We start from the raw sequence: 14709 nt of genomic DNA on the forward strand, positions 1-14709 counted from the left end.
TGTTTTAGGTAAAGATCAACAAATGGACACGGTACATCGACGCGGTTGTGCCGAGATCGAAGGGTACGCTGTTGGAGTTTGTGTCCAGGGAGAAATTCCAGTGACGGAGGGAGGTATTACGAGTTGCCGCGTTTGTGGACATTCGCTGTGCAATGAGTAGGTCAGAGTGAAGGTGTAGGTGGTACCAGCATGCTGTGATTTGTTTTGTCTGCTTGATGTGGTCATTGGTCATTGAAATAAATGAAATTGTTTAGAAAATAGTTATTATTTACATCTAACAATAGCTGATTTGGTTTGGTTGTGAAACCTCGGTCAAAGAATTTACAAGATGAATTTAATACAAAGCTAGATCGGGTGTACTAGTTTAATAAAAGTTGCTGAAATAAACATTTACGCACAATGCTTTACTTTTCTATGCTTTCCTAGCTTGAGCCACTATTGAAGTCTTTGGGACAACGTGTGTTAGTGTGAAAAAGCTGTTAAAAAGCTGATTTTCGTAGATGAATAAGCATTGCCTACATTTAGGCGTAGACCAGTGCGTAGTCGAACTGTCATACTGTCATATTGCAACCTGCAGTTCGAATTTTCCGTTAAAGATTTTACGTAACACAAATGAAACTTTTTGTAATGTAACGTTAATTTTCCTGTAATTAAAACAACCTTTTAAAGAAGCAAAATTAATTGGATTAAAACCAAAACTAAACCAAACTTAAGTGCGATAAATATCAGCAAAAAACCATAACACGTTATTTAAAAAGCAATTATCAACTTACGATAGAGGACAGTTGAAGATATTTTGAAGCAATTTCATTTCACACCTCCAACGTAATCGGATACCGATGCGTAACCATGCAGCTAATTACCCAATAACTATCCAAATTCATCAATTTCTACACCCGTCTGGTGCGTCGCACGCTCCTCACAATCGGAGTGATTAATCTATTGGTGCTTGAAACCATTTGCCGTATCTGTACCGATCTATCAACGCAACCGGGTTTGACAGGTGTAACTGTTCCGGGGCATACGGCAGGTACAAACCCTAAACCCACTGTACATAATTAGCTCGCGCTGTCTGCTAACGGGAAAATCGGTTTTTTCAAATGTGTCATGTACACGTGTTAGGTACAGGGGATAGGTATTGCGAAAATGGGTACGATACTCCCATACCGTAGGGTTGTTTTTGATGGAATGGAATTGATTTTGGTGTTTGGGGGGGGGGGGGGGAAACTAATTTTTCACTTCCGGAGTAGGTAGCATGGGTCTAAGTCCCATTCAGTGCAGTAGTCGAAAAAGGGGGGAGGTGACTTATCTATTTAAACGGATAAAAGGTGTGTACTTGTTTATTTTGTTTCTGTGTCCAGAGTGGAAGCCTTTAACAGATTAAGTAGATAAGCGCGTAATTGTATGTGTTTAAGATAAAATTAAATCTTATTGTACCGAAACATCCAACAGGGAATGGTTATACTCGTGCATGTAATTTCGTTATGATTATTTTACCATTTATTTTCTCATCAAACTGCTAACCCTAGTGATATGAGCTAGTTTTTGTGTAGTTGATTTAAGAACCTAACCTTCTTTCCAGCGCGGGATTGATTTGCTTTACGCACCATGTTTAACATGCGGATGACTCTGTCCATTTAACGTCCCTTGTGAGTGATTACCTTGCTTTAACAATGATTTCTTTTTCTTCTTTTAGATTTTATGTAACGAATTGATGAAAATGGCCAACAATTGAAGGTAGTTACTGTTTCAGCACAACGGAAAGTAGTACAGCTAGTAGTAAAGCGAACAGCGACACACGAAGCCCGGCCGCACTATTGCATTCGTCCCAGTCGCAGAGTGTACATTCGCTTGGAGCAGTTCCACCATTAACGGACGAACATGTGTCACCATCGTTGCCCAGAAACGCAGCACAGCCTCGACGAACAGTGTTAGCTGTGGTGAGGAGAAGATGTAGAGTTAGAATTGTAGTATTGTTGAGCTAATGGACCTTCCTACTACTTACAGAACTCAATCCGGAAGCATCGATATCCAGACGCTTGTCGTTTTCGACGGCCACCCGGTAGGGGTGGTGGAGTGATTTCCGGTGTGCTGGGAGTTGGAGGAGCCAAGGTCGTTGCTTCGGTGGTCGTCGTAGCGCCGGGACCTTCTCCCGTCGGAAGTGGTGGCGGCGTTAGGACCGTCGTATCACCACCGGGTGGTATCTGTGTTGTGGTGGTCGATTCCGATGGTGGACAGGACTGCAGCTGGGACGAGGTGCCCTCGAACGGATCGGGACAGTTGTCACACACATAGCACCGCAGCTGTCCGTGTGCTGGGGTAGAGGAAAACACAAGGGAAAGCGTCACAATTAAATCACAATCGTCGCAAACGTAAGTGTCCCATTGGAAGATCGTTTAAGTGTTGAAGAATCTTTACACCTCTGTTCTATTTCGCAATGGAAATTATTTAACACATTTCTTGTGCGTACCTTTATGCACTGTAAACACCAGTAGAAGTAGCCACGTTGCCGACAATTTCACATTCATTTTGAACAATAGCTTTGTTAGGATGATTTTATCCAAATCTTCGTACTTTAGCGTTATCACAGTTGATAAAACACACACAGACACACGCACAAACACGGAACACTAGCTAAACAGGCACAAAATTATAATAATGTCCTCCCAGAACAGCTTCTGTTCGATCGAGTTCCGTTCAATTCGAACACACTACTGAAACCGTCCACCTGCAAGTGGATGGGTTTTTATATTAGAACACCAAACTAATCAGCACGGTTCCTCACCCTTTTCCCACCATCGTTCCACCCGTCAGTACGTGTACCGATTTAGTGGCCACATGTTGTTAAGTTCCCTACATTGCGTAGCAAATTTGACCAACTTCTTGTGTTTGTGTGTGTGTGCGGTACAGGTCATCCATACGGCAGAACGAAACAAGTAGCATACGCGAGTCATTCCTCTTATCAGTCACTTATCGGGTAAATGGGTGAAAGGTATCCAAAACTCTCCAAAAATACCGACTTCACCATTAGCATGGCTTGCCCATTGGGCGGGTGGTTGATGATAGGCTAAATTATCGGTCGAAGTGCATCAGTACTTTAGGGCGCACGTACACACATATACACTGGACAAGGTTGTAACCTTCATTTGCGTTAACGTCATAACCGATTAAGATGACTCGTGCGCGCGTTTGTGCGTGAATGTATATCGATCCGATAAAGTAGAATAATATTTTCATTCGTTCGTCATTTGCTTAAACTGTTCGGTATTGCGATGCACTTAGGACACGTCGAGGAACTACGAAAATAACTAGCAGCGCGATGTGTCATCTTCGTTCCCGGTAACCTATTAACATTTACACGTGGTACGGTGTGTTGTGAATTGGGTGAAATGTCCTTTACATTTCTACATTCATTTACAATCCAATTACATTTACTCTTTTCTACGATCCAAGCCCACGGGAAAATGTTTTGTTGTGCACACTTTTACCACAAAAAAAACAAGTGACGACTTCGTTCGACCCACATACAGCCGTCGGTGGAAAACAACGAGTACAAGGTTAGTGGCCACGTATTTTTTTTTATTTATTTCACCCTCCACCTTGTCAAACGAAACGATAGTTTCGTGTACGTTTATGTGACCAAACTCACTATCGCGTTCAATTAATTCTCCATCAATGAGTTCCAAACCTGCTGCGGCCCATTGTTGTGTGTGACGGTTTATAAGCCCACAAAACAGTGCACTGTTACATGTTACGGGGAATTACTATACTTACCTGCGGGTGAACATGTTGTTAAACTGGTCTTACATCAACATAAGCACAAACCGGTTAATGAGGAAGATCGCCAGCAAGGCGTTAGGCGACGTTATGACGCTTGTTCGAGAGATGAGAATAACAACTCTTTTTAGTGAGTCAACTCAGAGTGAATGAATCGTTATTAGGTTCAGGTTCGGTCATTTTACTCACTCATGAGTGTAAGCATCTAGCCGTGGTGAGTCGAGTTGCAAAAAGAGTAAAACTTACGTGAGTTGAAAAGAAAATGTGCGGGTGAGTTGAAACGAAACGTTTGATACACATGAGTTGAAATGGAATACATGTGTACAATACCCAAACTAGCCAAATGAATATACTGCTCGTTCTGTATAGAAAAACATCTATAAATTTGAAAATTTCATAAGGCTATAGCCTTACCTTTTTTTGAAAATTTAGCAAAATTTTCTAAATTGATTTATTTTAATGCGAATTTGTTGAAATAAATTTTCTTTTCACTCAAAAACTGCTTTAAATTAAAAAAGAATAAAAAATCAGAAAAAAATTTAAAAAAAAAATTCAACTCGAAAATTTCATAAGGGGTACCCCTTGCCATTTTTTTGGGAAATTTAGCAAAAAAAAATAAATAGATTTATTTTAATGCCAATCGGTTGAAATAAGTTTCTTTTCACTCAAGTAATGCTTTAAATAAAAAAAAGAGTAAAAAATATTAAAAAATTCGAAAAATTCAAAAAAATGAATATTGACTAGGGCTCATTTTTGCACCAAGTTTTGCCTATAACTCGGTCGGTATCCAACGGATCGCCAATCTTTAATCTGTGTTCGATAGATGGCATCAATGGCTACATTTTCTACTTGGACGGCCATGCCCTCAGATGTCTGTCCCAGAAGTTATTCGAGGAACCAAGTTCCATACCCTGTTTGAGAAAATGTAAAATTTTCCTCATTTTTCAACAATTTAGCAAAATTTAAAAATGTGATATATTTTAATGCGAATTTGTTGCAAAAGGTTCTTTTCACTCAAATAATGCTTTAAACACAAAAAAGAATAAAAAATCAGAAAAAAATTTTAAAAAAATTTTCAATTTGAAAATTTCATAAGGGGTACCCCTTACGTTTTTTTTGGCAAATTTTGCAAAAAAATTAAATTGATTTATTTTAATGCCAATTGGTTGCAATGTGTTTCTTTTCACTCAAGTAATGCTTTAAATAAAGAAAAGAGTGAAAAATAATAATAAAAAACAAAAACTCAAAAAAATAAAAATTGACTAAAGCTCATTTTTGCACCAAGTTTTGCCTATAACTCAGTCGGTATCCAACGGATCGCCAATCATTAACTTTTGATCGGTAGATGACATCAATGGCTACATTTTCTTCTTGGATGGCCATGCCCTCAGATGTCTGTGCCAGAAGTTATTCGACGAACCAAGTGCCTTACCCTGTTTGAGAAAATGTAAAATTTTCTTCATTTTTGAGTAATTTAGCAAAATTTAAAAATGTGATATATTTTAATGCGAATTTGTTGCAATAGGTTTCTTTTCACTCAAATAACGCTTTAAACACAAAAAAGAATAAAAAATCAGAAAAAAAGTTAAAAAAATTTTCAACTCGAAAATTTCATAAGGCTAACCCCTTGCCATTTTTTGAGTAATTTAGCAAAATTTTCTAAATTAATTTATTTTAATGCGAATTGGTTGAAATAAGTTTCTTTTAACTCAAATAATACTTTAAACAAAAAAAGAATGAAAAATAATAAAAAAAAATTAAAAAAAATCTTAAAATTTGAAAATTTCCTAAGTCTATAGCCTTAGCTTTTTTTTAGTAATTTAGCCAAATTTTCTAAATTCATTTACCTATTTTAGTGCGGAGTGATTGAAATAAGTTTCTTTTCACTCAAATAATGCTTTAAATAAAAAAATAAAAAATAATAATATAATACATAAAATTCTATAAATTTTGCCAATCTCCTCCTCTTGGTGAGTGAACGAAACTCGTTCAATACAGCCTTTCAACTCACTATCTCACTCTTACTCACTTTGCACATCTCTATCTTGAAAACACTCACCTTTACGTTCATTTACATATTATATAACCAATACTTTTGCTTTCTTTGTGTGATAAGAAAAAGAAATTTTACCTTTGTTTTTTTTTGTTTTGTGTCGTTTTTTCCATATTATTGGTTGTGTCATTTATTTTCCATTCAATCATTTGTTGTGTGATGTTGGTTTGAGTTTTCGTTCTGCTTCATCCCCTTTTCTTTTTTGCGTTACTGGGTGTTGCTAACTTTATTTGCTGATGCTCTCTAGTATTGCGTGTTGTTTGATAGCGTCTAAATTTTGATTACAATAGAAAAAAAACTACTTTCCAATCGGATTAGATCTACGGCCGGTTGAGTATTTATAAGTTTTAGTTAAAAAAGAGGGCACATATTTATACGCCAACAACATGGATGGTTTAACAAAGTTTGATAAAAACACGTTTATGTACACTAACGATGTTTGTGCATTGGATGTTTGAGGAATTTTAATTTTGAAAATAATACCTTTATTTTCGATAAGCAAAACATCACTAATCGAAATGTAAAAAGTATGATCATTATACCAAGCTGATCGTTACATTATTAACTAAATTCGTTTATGATTCATTTTTTCGACTTGCTTGCTGTTACAAAGAGATGACACTTATCGTGTGGTGTGTTGGTGAGACCGTTACACACCATTAGTACGCAACGGTTACTACTACTATTCAAGTATCATTATCGTGCTTTACCACTGTTTGGTGAATAACGACAGTTAAACACTACCACACCTCCTTCGTTCTACAGAGGCTCTTACTTACTCTAATGTCTATTTAATATTTATTGTGCCAAACAACAAACAAAAAAATGCAGCGAATGTCTGCAGATGGTTTTAAATTCTTTTCTCATCCACGACGCGTCCTTATGGTGGTACGTTACATTATTTCTAAGAGATTGATTCAAAGTGTTGATCCAGAACTGTAAGAGTTCCCCAAAAACGGTGGTTAGTGCCAACGAAAGAAGATGCCTTTTCATCGTGCAGAAAGCGACATGCTTTAGAAGCACATTTATTTGCTACAAAGTTCCTGTTCGTTCCTTCTACAACTGTACGATCACCAACCGTCGCTTTGTAGCATCCTTCTACGCGGTGGTGCAGATGAGTGATTTATCTATTTTGATTTGAGTAGTTACTTATAGTTATTCAAATGTATGACAATCTTAACTTATGCTTCCCAGCAAGTTTTTGCGTTTTTATTTGTTTTTTTTTTTTAATCGAATGAAGGCATATGCGTGAATTTGATCTTGGGGCTGTATTCCAATAGCTAGTTTCTCTTCATTAGAAAGTGTTCATGTTCTTCGTTAACAGTAATGTAGCTTTAAATTAATCTCTATCGGCATTTAGATCGTTGCTTAGCTTAGTTTCTTATTTCCCTATCGACAAAGGTGTGTGTGTTTCTATAGTTCTTATCACTAAAACTAAGTGCCTGTTAGACTTTTTTTTGCCTTGTGCTATTCAATTTAATTTCATGCTATCGTGTTTTTTTCTTATTTTTGTTTTGTTTTATCATCTATCCATTGCTTTGCCGGTAGCTGCGTTGTTCGTTGATTTTATCTACTCAATCACTAGCGTTGTCTTCCGAAAAGAAGAAACACAAAACCCAAAATCGATCATAATACACTGCAAACACACCCGTGACTCAGGTCCGTTATCATAATAAGCGATTTTTGCGCCACCGTCTACCATTACCCCGTCCGCCACAATGTGGAGCCGCAGAATTGTTGTGAGTCAGAAATAGCTTAAGGCATAGGATGATTGCAGGAGAGCTATTAATTTTGGTTGGCCGGTTAAAGCTGTGGGATGAGGGGAACCTATTTTTAGTTGCTTCGGTATTGTTATAGATTATTTAGACGATAAACGTTTCACTTCGTACGCAAGATTTCTGTGAGTCGTAAAGAGTTGTGATGTCTCGTCAGTCGTCACGTTGACGAAGTTTGCATTGAGAGTTAGCAGATTCCACGTGTGCATAAATGCCGGTTGATTTTTATCAATCAATCAATTGTTATGTACAGATTAGCTGTAGGTGACAAATCTACGCCCGATACGTTGTTCTATGCAACACGCACGGTGTGTCGGTGTTGAATTTTTTTTTTGCTGAAGAGTACGTTTTACAGAAACAGTCGTCGGGACGGGTATCCGAAGAACAGTGCAAGAACGCTTCCGACCAGAAGCCAAACTGCTGGACGTCCTCCCAACCGGGGTGGACCTCCGTTACAGGCGTCATCCTTGCAGATGGAACAGGACTCGATCTTGACGCCACGCTGTAGCTTCGCCTTGCCGTACGCGATCTGGCAGGGATCGGTTTTACCGCCATCCAGTTGACAGCCACGGTACGTCATCGTATCGCCATTTTCTATAAGCAGATCAACACAAGGTAAGTATGCTTAAAGGAATGGAAATAATTTCTTAGTATTTTTTTCCCCCCACTGCTGATACCTACCATTAGAAGCAACAATTTTCTGGCACACCATCGGTACCGTAATTTCCGTACCGCCAAAGTACTCGATGCGTGTCAAATCTGCCAACCAGTTCCCGGTCGTGGCAGCCATTTTACTCGGCGTACACGTCTGAAGGGGCAAAGAAAAGTAAACAAATGTCAATGTGCGTTCGGTTTGATGTTGGTGAATCATTGGATTGTTCTTTCATGCAAGGATAACCTTTGTGCCACAAATAGCCTTCCCCGCCCCTGGAACTCGTGACGCATGCAACTGCAAAATTTGATCAAAACAATCCCACTGTATGCACACATCTTTGAGTTAGAGGCAAGAATAGAATCGCACCCGTATTCGTGCCACGATACATTATTGGCTAATAATAATGACGTGAAGGACGCACAACATATTAAATCCTTCCTTACGGGTTTTGCTTTGCTGATATAGGGCTATGTCAGGTACGGGTAAAAATGTATCACTAGCCATTTTAGTGACCATTTCTAGAACGATACAACAATTGCACGTCAGTCTCGCAGATAGACAAGGTGATTATTGCTTCCTGCGGTGGAACTTGCTTGCAACTGTTCATTCCTTCCACCCTGTGGCGCGGTTTAATTGATGATTAATATTGGAGTACTGCACTCGACCCTGCTGCTTACATTTTTGGAGCACATTTGGAGCAGTGCAGTGAAGTTTCTTACCTCAGCGACGATAGCAGAGTTTCGCTTCAGATCCATACACTCCTCGTTGCTGGTTGAGTCACAGTTGTAGCATTTGATGCTAAGTCCTATCCATCGATGTGTTGGTAAACGAAATCGCGTGCAAAGATAAAGGTGAAATTCAACATTAAATTTATCAGCGTTTTATGAAGAGTAAGCTTTAAAAAAGCTTTATTCATATAGGATTTTTTTTAGTTTTTGTAGATAGATATTTAAAAAATGGAGATGATATTTTTAATTGAAATTTACGTTAATGTACAACACGATCTTGTTGATCTTTTATATTCGATTCATATCCCTTGATAAATTAGACCATATAACTACAAATGTATATAATATATAATAATTATACATCACATTAACAAAACTAACATTTCAATACCTTCCGTTGACACTTAAACCATGTTAAGCGATCCATTAGGACCTTTTACTGTTAGAACGAGCAATCAGAATGATTTTACACCTTACTTCAGTACCAAAAACGATAAAACTAATGAAAGATACAAATCTTTTTGCCTCATCATTGCCCATAGAAAAAAAAAACCAACCTTAAACGACACAACTTTTATTTGACACTAAACAATGTGTTCGTGATCGTACACACCCGGAGTACATATAGGTTTTCGTTTTCCATCTGATTGTTTACCACCGTAAGGGAGTGTTAGCTCTCTTTTAGTGGTTAGTTGCAAAAAAAACCCAAACACACCCATTAATTTGTCTTAGGTAATGTCTTTTTAGTGAGTTTTTGTTGTTCCATTTGGGTGCATCGTCCACACAGCGATGGGCATAATTTTGTTCGCAAACTATACTATGAAAAATGCAGAAAAGAAAGTAGAACAAAATTGTTCTACAAAATAGATGAAATAAATTTTAAATGTTTTTATGTGAAATTATTACTTGACTGGTAAAATGTCGAAAGTAATACACTTATCGGGTTTGATGAATTTGCTCCCCAAGGAGCAACGATTACGTGTAATCGTAAGTAAATGGAAAAGAAAACACATATACACCCACCCCATTTTACATTGCTTTTCGTCTGTCGCCTTCAGCTGCTGGTTCCGCAACACGTGGCTTTGTAATGCTACCGATTGCTACCGATGGAGACGCATGGTCGTTCTGAGCAGTGTTGAAAGAATTGCAAAGAGCGTAATACAATTTTCCCATCCCACCAGTTGGAAGGCACATAAATACAAATTAGTTTTCGTCTTTTCCACACCTTTTCACGCTACCGCCTGTTTGGCCCATGTGTGGTGTTTAGTGTGGTGCAGGTGCATACATTCCATCCGGACGGGCGGAAACACGCTAGAACCATGTTCAAGCGCACCGTAAACACATAAAACAGTAACGCTAGCTTGAACAACCTGTTCGGGAGATGGTGTAAACGGATGAGGGGGTAAAGTAGCAGCACGAAAGGTTGCCACCCTGTGGGTGGCTGGGAAAGTTTCTCAGCTTCAGAATGTGGCCACGTTTCAGTAGCACGTGCTCTTTACATCGTCCTTAAAGAAAAGGGAATCGTAAGATGTTGAGGTACTGGTGGTTCTGTGTGTTTACGGACCTCTACTTCGGGAAGATGATGTTCAGAAGAGAACATTCACTCCGATCAGCACCTAATCGTTCGTTTGGCACAGTTCATTAGAATTGAGGAAAGTTCCACAGAATTCTTCCATCCCGTCAGCTCAGCGTGTCAGTGCACCAAAGGCGGTGTGTGTGGTGGGAATTAGTTTTCACTATCTTCATCTCCATTGTCCGTACCCTTCAATAGCATCAAACGAATGCTTTCTTACCTTGCTTTTGCACATTGCATGTCGAACGACCGATCACCAGGTTTCCACTTGCAGTACGATTCTCCTTTTATCATCACTCGCAAGTACCGGCCTAATCCAGACCAATCAAATGAAGGCACGTACTGAGATGTTCCCACAGCAACAACAAAAAAAGAAAACCCCGTGCCATAGTCTGTGCTTTTCCCTTGCATCAAATGGATAACCGTGTTACGGTTATGGCTGGAATTTTCATGGTTGAGCGTTATACTTTTACGTAATGCTCGAACAGGGTTTTCCCACGCGGCTGGATGGCATTTTCATGATCGTGTGTTGTACCATTTGCAAACGATGTGAAAGATTGGCAAAGGGATGAAAATTCTTCGGTGCAAAAAGCAACAAAAGTTACGATATATGCCAGCTTTTTCGTGGTGGAGGCCCCCTGCAGGATAGTTGATGCATTCTTGGAATGGTTGCAATTGTAGATAGGTGGAAAATGCAATTTACGATGATGGAATGCCATTTGCATTCGTTGTATGATCATGGCAGGAGCGATGGATGTTGGATTATTTCTGAATCATGCCAAATGATATGTTCCTAATCAGTTTTTCTTGAAAAGAAAAATTTTGTCCAACAAGCCCAATAATATTTTGAAAAAAAAATGAAAAAAATGGGTTTACAAATTGAAAAATATCAATCTAAAACAAGATCTTAAAAATGTTAAGAAAAAGATCACATCATACGCAAATTCGACTATCCCGTTACTGGTGAATGAAGTCAAGGAAAGCCATAAATAAGAGACCCGTTGTTGGTTTTTGAACTGATCATTTTATGACCTCCATTATGGGCATAGCCAAGGAGAGCTTTAATTCCCGGAACCGGAAATTTTAATATATTGATTAAACTATTTCAATAATAAAATCTTCGGGAGAGTAGTAATGATTTCCGAGTTGATTCACTTTGATTCATTTAGCAGAATAACGAGAATTATTTTCTTCTCTTTTTAGCTTTGTCCTTTGTGCTAACGCCTAAAGGTATGCAATTAACATTTGTTAATTAATAAATCTTTTTTAATAGCATTATTTTTTTTTGTTATTCGTTCTAAACTATTCGTTTCCATCTCTCAGTTGTTTTTAATAAAGTTAAATAAAATAAATTTCTCCGTAAAAAAACCACTACCCCGAATGGTACAAAATCCCAAGAAACCATCAGCTTGCATTAGCAGTGCAGTAATGAAATTCCGGTAATTGCTCCATCGGAAAACCACTCAACCTTGCCCATACTTTAGACACGTACGTGCCCCACATCAAAGAGGACATTAAGCATCCCACGCATTGCAAAGAACGTTTCGTGGCAAAGATTGCAGCAGCAGCAGCAGCAGCGCACAACTTCATCACAGCGATGATAATCCGTGCGTAAACCCGAACACACACCGTCCCGGAACGATGGTCCGCCGTTTGCAATCGTCTCGTCGTAATGGTCATTTTTCATTCGCAACCAAAAAACAAAAAAAAACGGCCAAGAACCAAGAGCACCGGCAGTTGTTTTATGAAAACCTTCAGCAACGAAGTAAAATCCAGCAGAGCGCTGTGATGCGTACAGTGCCGCGGCTGACTTTATGATGCTCCATTATTTAGGATCAACTGAAATTCATGCCTACCGTACGGATAAATAATAAGACGTCCGTTGAAAAGTGAATCGTTGAAGCTCATTTTTCATCCCATTATTATACGTTTTGCACGCGCAAAGACGATGGAACGAATCGCATCCAAAAGCTGGCTTGGCGGTGTGTTTATGTGTGTGGTTGAATGAATTGCGACAGGTGCCACTCGATCTTTCTGTGCCCGGGCGGGTGGGGGAGGGTTTTGTTTTCTGTTCTGCAAAATGTAAACCTGTCCCATTTTTGGAGAAGATCGACAGCTTGTAGAGGTGAAACCCCCGCTTCAGATCACGTCTTACGTCGAAGAAACAATTCTTGTTTTGTTTGTTTTCGCTTCAATCCAAACCGTAACTGGTGCTGGGCCAAAAATATCTTCAGTCAGTGTTTCTCTAATAGTCCGGTACTGCTTTGTGGAACGCAATGAAGCTAATTTACAACGTTTCAACGCCAAAAGCGCTTGACATTAATGTGTGGTGCGAATCGACGCCCGTTCGTTAGGACATTTGCCACATGTGGATGCAGTTTTGGAGCAAACTGACTTCCAAGTAGGTTCGCTCTAATGCGTTTTGGACTGTAGCCATTTAGTATATACAGATGGTCCCCGTTGTGCACCATTATAACGCATGACGGAAATTTCCAAAGATCCAAAATTCGTTTCAAATTGACAGTTATAGAATCAACTTCCTTGTGCTGCTCGTAATGTACTCCATTTTAGGTGATTTTATTTAAACAAAAATTATTTCATTAAATTAGAAGACATCATCAAACAAATTTTTACTCATTTGCTTTAGTTTTGTATAAAATCACTGCACTGGAAAATTTTGAAATCCGCGTATAAGAGGTAACGTGTTTCTGGTGGACCATCTGTACAAGGATATCACTTTCTGAAAGTTATCCAACAAATTCACAAAATGTTCTTTTCGATGTGTTTAATTGTAAAACTTCCTTATAAAGGAACAAAATAATACCAATTTTGCCCAAAAACTTCATTCTTACATGTTTTCTCTGTGTTTTTTAAAATCATTTTTATCCCCAGACTTACCAGTCTGCATCGATGCGGCGATCACACAAATTTGCATAAAAATCGAATAGAATTTGTTCATTTTGCCGGTGTGTCTTAGGTCGTCCGGACCACGCGTCTGCAAAAAGAAAATCACAAACGTTGGCTCCGGCTATTTCCGGTACACTTGCTTGCAGGAGACACGTTGGCGTCGGTGTTAGTTGTACCAAATTGTGTTCCTTTTTGGTTTGTTGCCGTATTTCTTCGCCCTTTTTTTATCCGTGACGGGAGTTAGTTTCGCTTATCGGAAACCGGTCCAAATCCCGGAAACCGATCTGGTAACCGTTTTCCTTTGCGAAGCTGATGGTTTGGTTTTATGTTTCGTGTTAGCTTTTCACTGATTGATGTACGATGCACGAAAGTGGAAAAGAAGAGAAAATAATTCAATTACAAAAAAAAAGAAAAGAAAACAATAGAAATAGTGTATAAAATGGCACTGGTTTCTTCAATCACTTTGTTACATTAAAACTTTCAAGTTGTTAACAGTTTCATTACACTTTCAAGATATTACACTGTTTATTTTAAATTTCTTATAACAAAAAATTTCCACAAAAATAGAACTTTTATGTTTAAATTAAACGTTATTTAAATGCAATCCAATTTCGTTGGGACACCAAACAATCCGTACTTGTTTTTTATCTTCACTTGGCAGAAAACAAAATGCACAAATATTGTAGTTTAATTGTGTAATTGTTTCCGTTGGTTTTTACCTTTTTCCCGTAGATTAGAAAATTAATTTAGTTAACTACACTCTTTTCCATTTAGAAAAAAAACACATACACACATGAAAAGGGTGTCCGTTGTTGAAGCATGGAAAAACACTAGACGAGTGATAGGATACGGAAGGATACAGGACTTTAGATGTAGAAGAAAAGAGAAGAGGAAAAGAAATCCGTTAACTGCACTCTGTTTCGAACCAACGCGTTCCGATACGTTCCGACACCGTCGAATGACCGTTACAGACTGACTGTGGTCCAACACTTTTTCCCACACAACTCGGAAAACATTCCGAAGCAAACGACGTCACGAAGCAAAATTTTCCGACCATCGTTCGTTCGTTCATTCATCCGCTTGCCGTCGTTCTAAGTGGATCGTGAAAATAGTCCGAAGAAATGAACCATTATCGTGAGCGTACACGAAGGAAGATGTTTGCTCTCAGCAGCAGCAGCAGCGAAGAAAAGTAGGAAAAGCCGAATGTTAGTTTTTCCCAAACGGAAAGGAATGAATGGGCC

At 38.6% G+C, this 14709-nt stretch overlaps 3 protein-coding genes across 3 annotated transcripts in view; 1 reads left to right on the forward strand and 2 right to left on the reverse strand.

Annotated features, from left to right (window-relative positions):
- Nucleotides 1–532, forward strand: part of LOC125774992 (uncharacterized) — a 2461-nt gene extending 1929 nt beyond the window's left edge. The window contains exon 3 of the mRNA XM_049445372.1: nt 9–532. Within this exon, the coding sequence (XP_049301329.1) occupies nt 9–160 (152 nt within the window). The 3' untranslated portion in view covers nt 161–532. The remainder of the gene's footprint in view (nt 1–8) is intronic.
- Nucleotides 533–1477: 945 nt separating this feature from the next.
- Nucleotides 1478–2919, reverse strand: LOC125766059 (uncharacterized). The gene is made up of 3 exons (XM_049431643.1): nt 2471–2919; nt 2006–2314; nt 1478–1935 (listed from the first exon to the last, which is right to left on the reverse strand). The coding sequence occupies exons 1-3, from the start codon at nt 2526–2528 to the stop codon at nt 1742–1744; spliced, it is 561 nt and encodes a 186-aa protein (XP_049287600.1). The 5' UTR covers nt 2529–2919; the 3' UTR covers nt 1478–1741.
- Nucleotides 2920–5933: 3014 nt separating this feature from the next.
- Nucleotides 5934–14470, reverse strand: LOC125766061 (uncharacterized). Its single transcript, XM_049431644.1, has 5 exons — nt 14188–14470; nt 13460–13814; nt 8980–9065; nt 8287–8413; nt 5934–8199 (listed from the first exon to the last, which is right to left on the reverse strand). The coding sequence occupies exons 2-5, from the start codon at nt 13518–13520 to the stop codon at nt 7955–7957; spliced, it is 519 nt and encodes a 172-aa protein (XP_049287601.1). The 5' UTR covers nt 13521–13814; nt 14188–14470; the 3' UTR covers nt 5934–7954.
- Between the last annotated feature and the right edge of the window lie 239 nt (nt 14471–14709).

The sequence above is a fragment of the Anopheles funestus genome, chromosome 2RL (genome assembly GCF_943734845.2).
Source record: "Anopheles funestus chromosome 2RL, idAnoFuneDA-416_04, whole genome shotgun sequence".
NCBI classification, from domain to species: Eukaryota; Metazoa; Arthropoda; class Insecta; order Diptera; family Culicidae; genus Anopheles; species Anopheles funestus.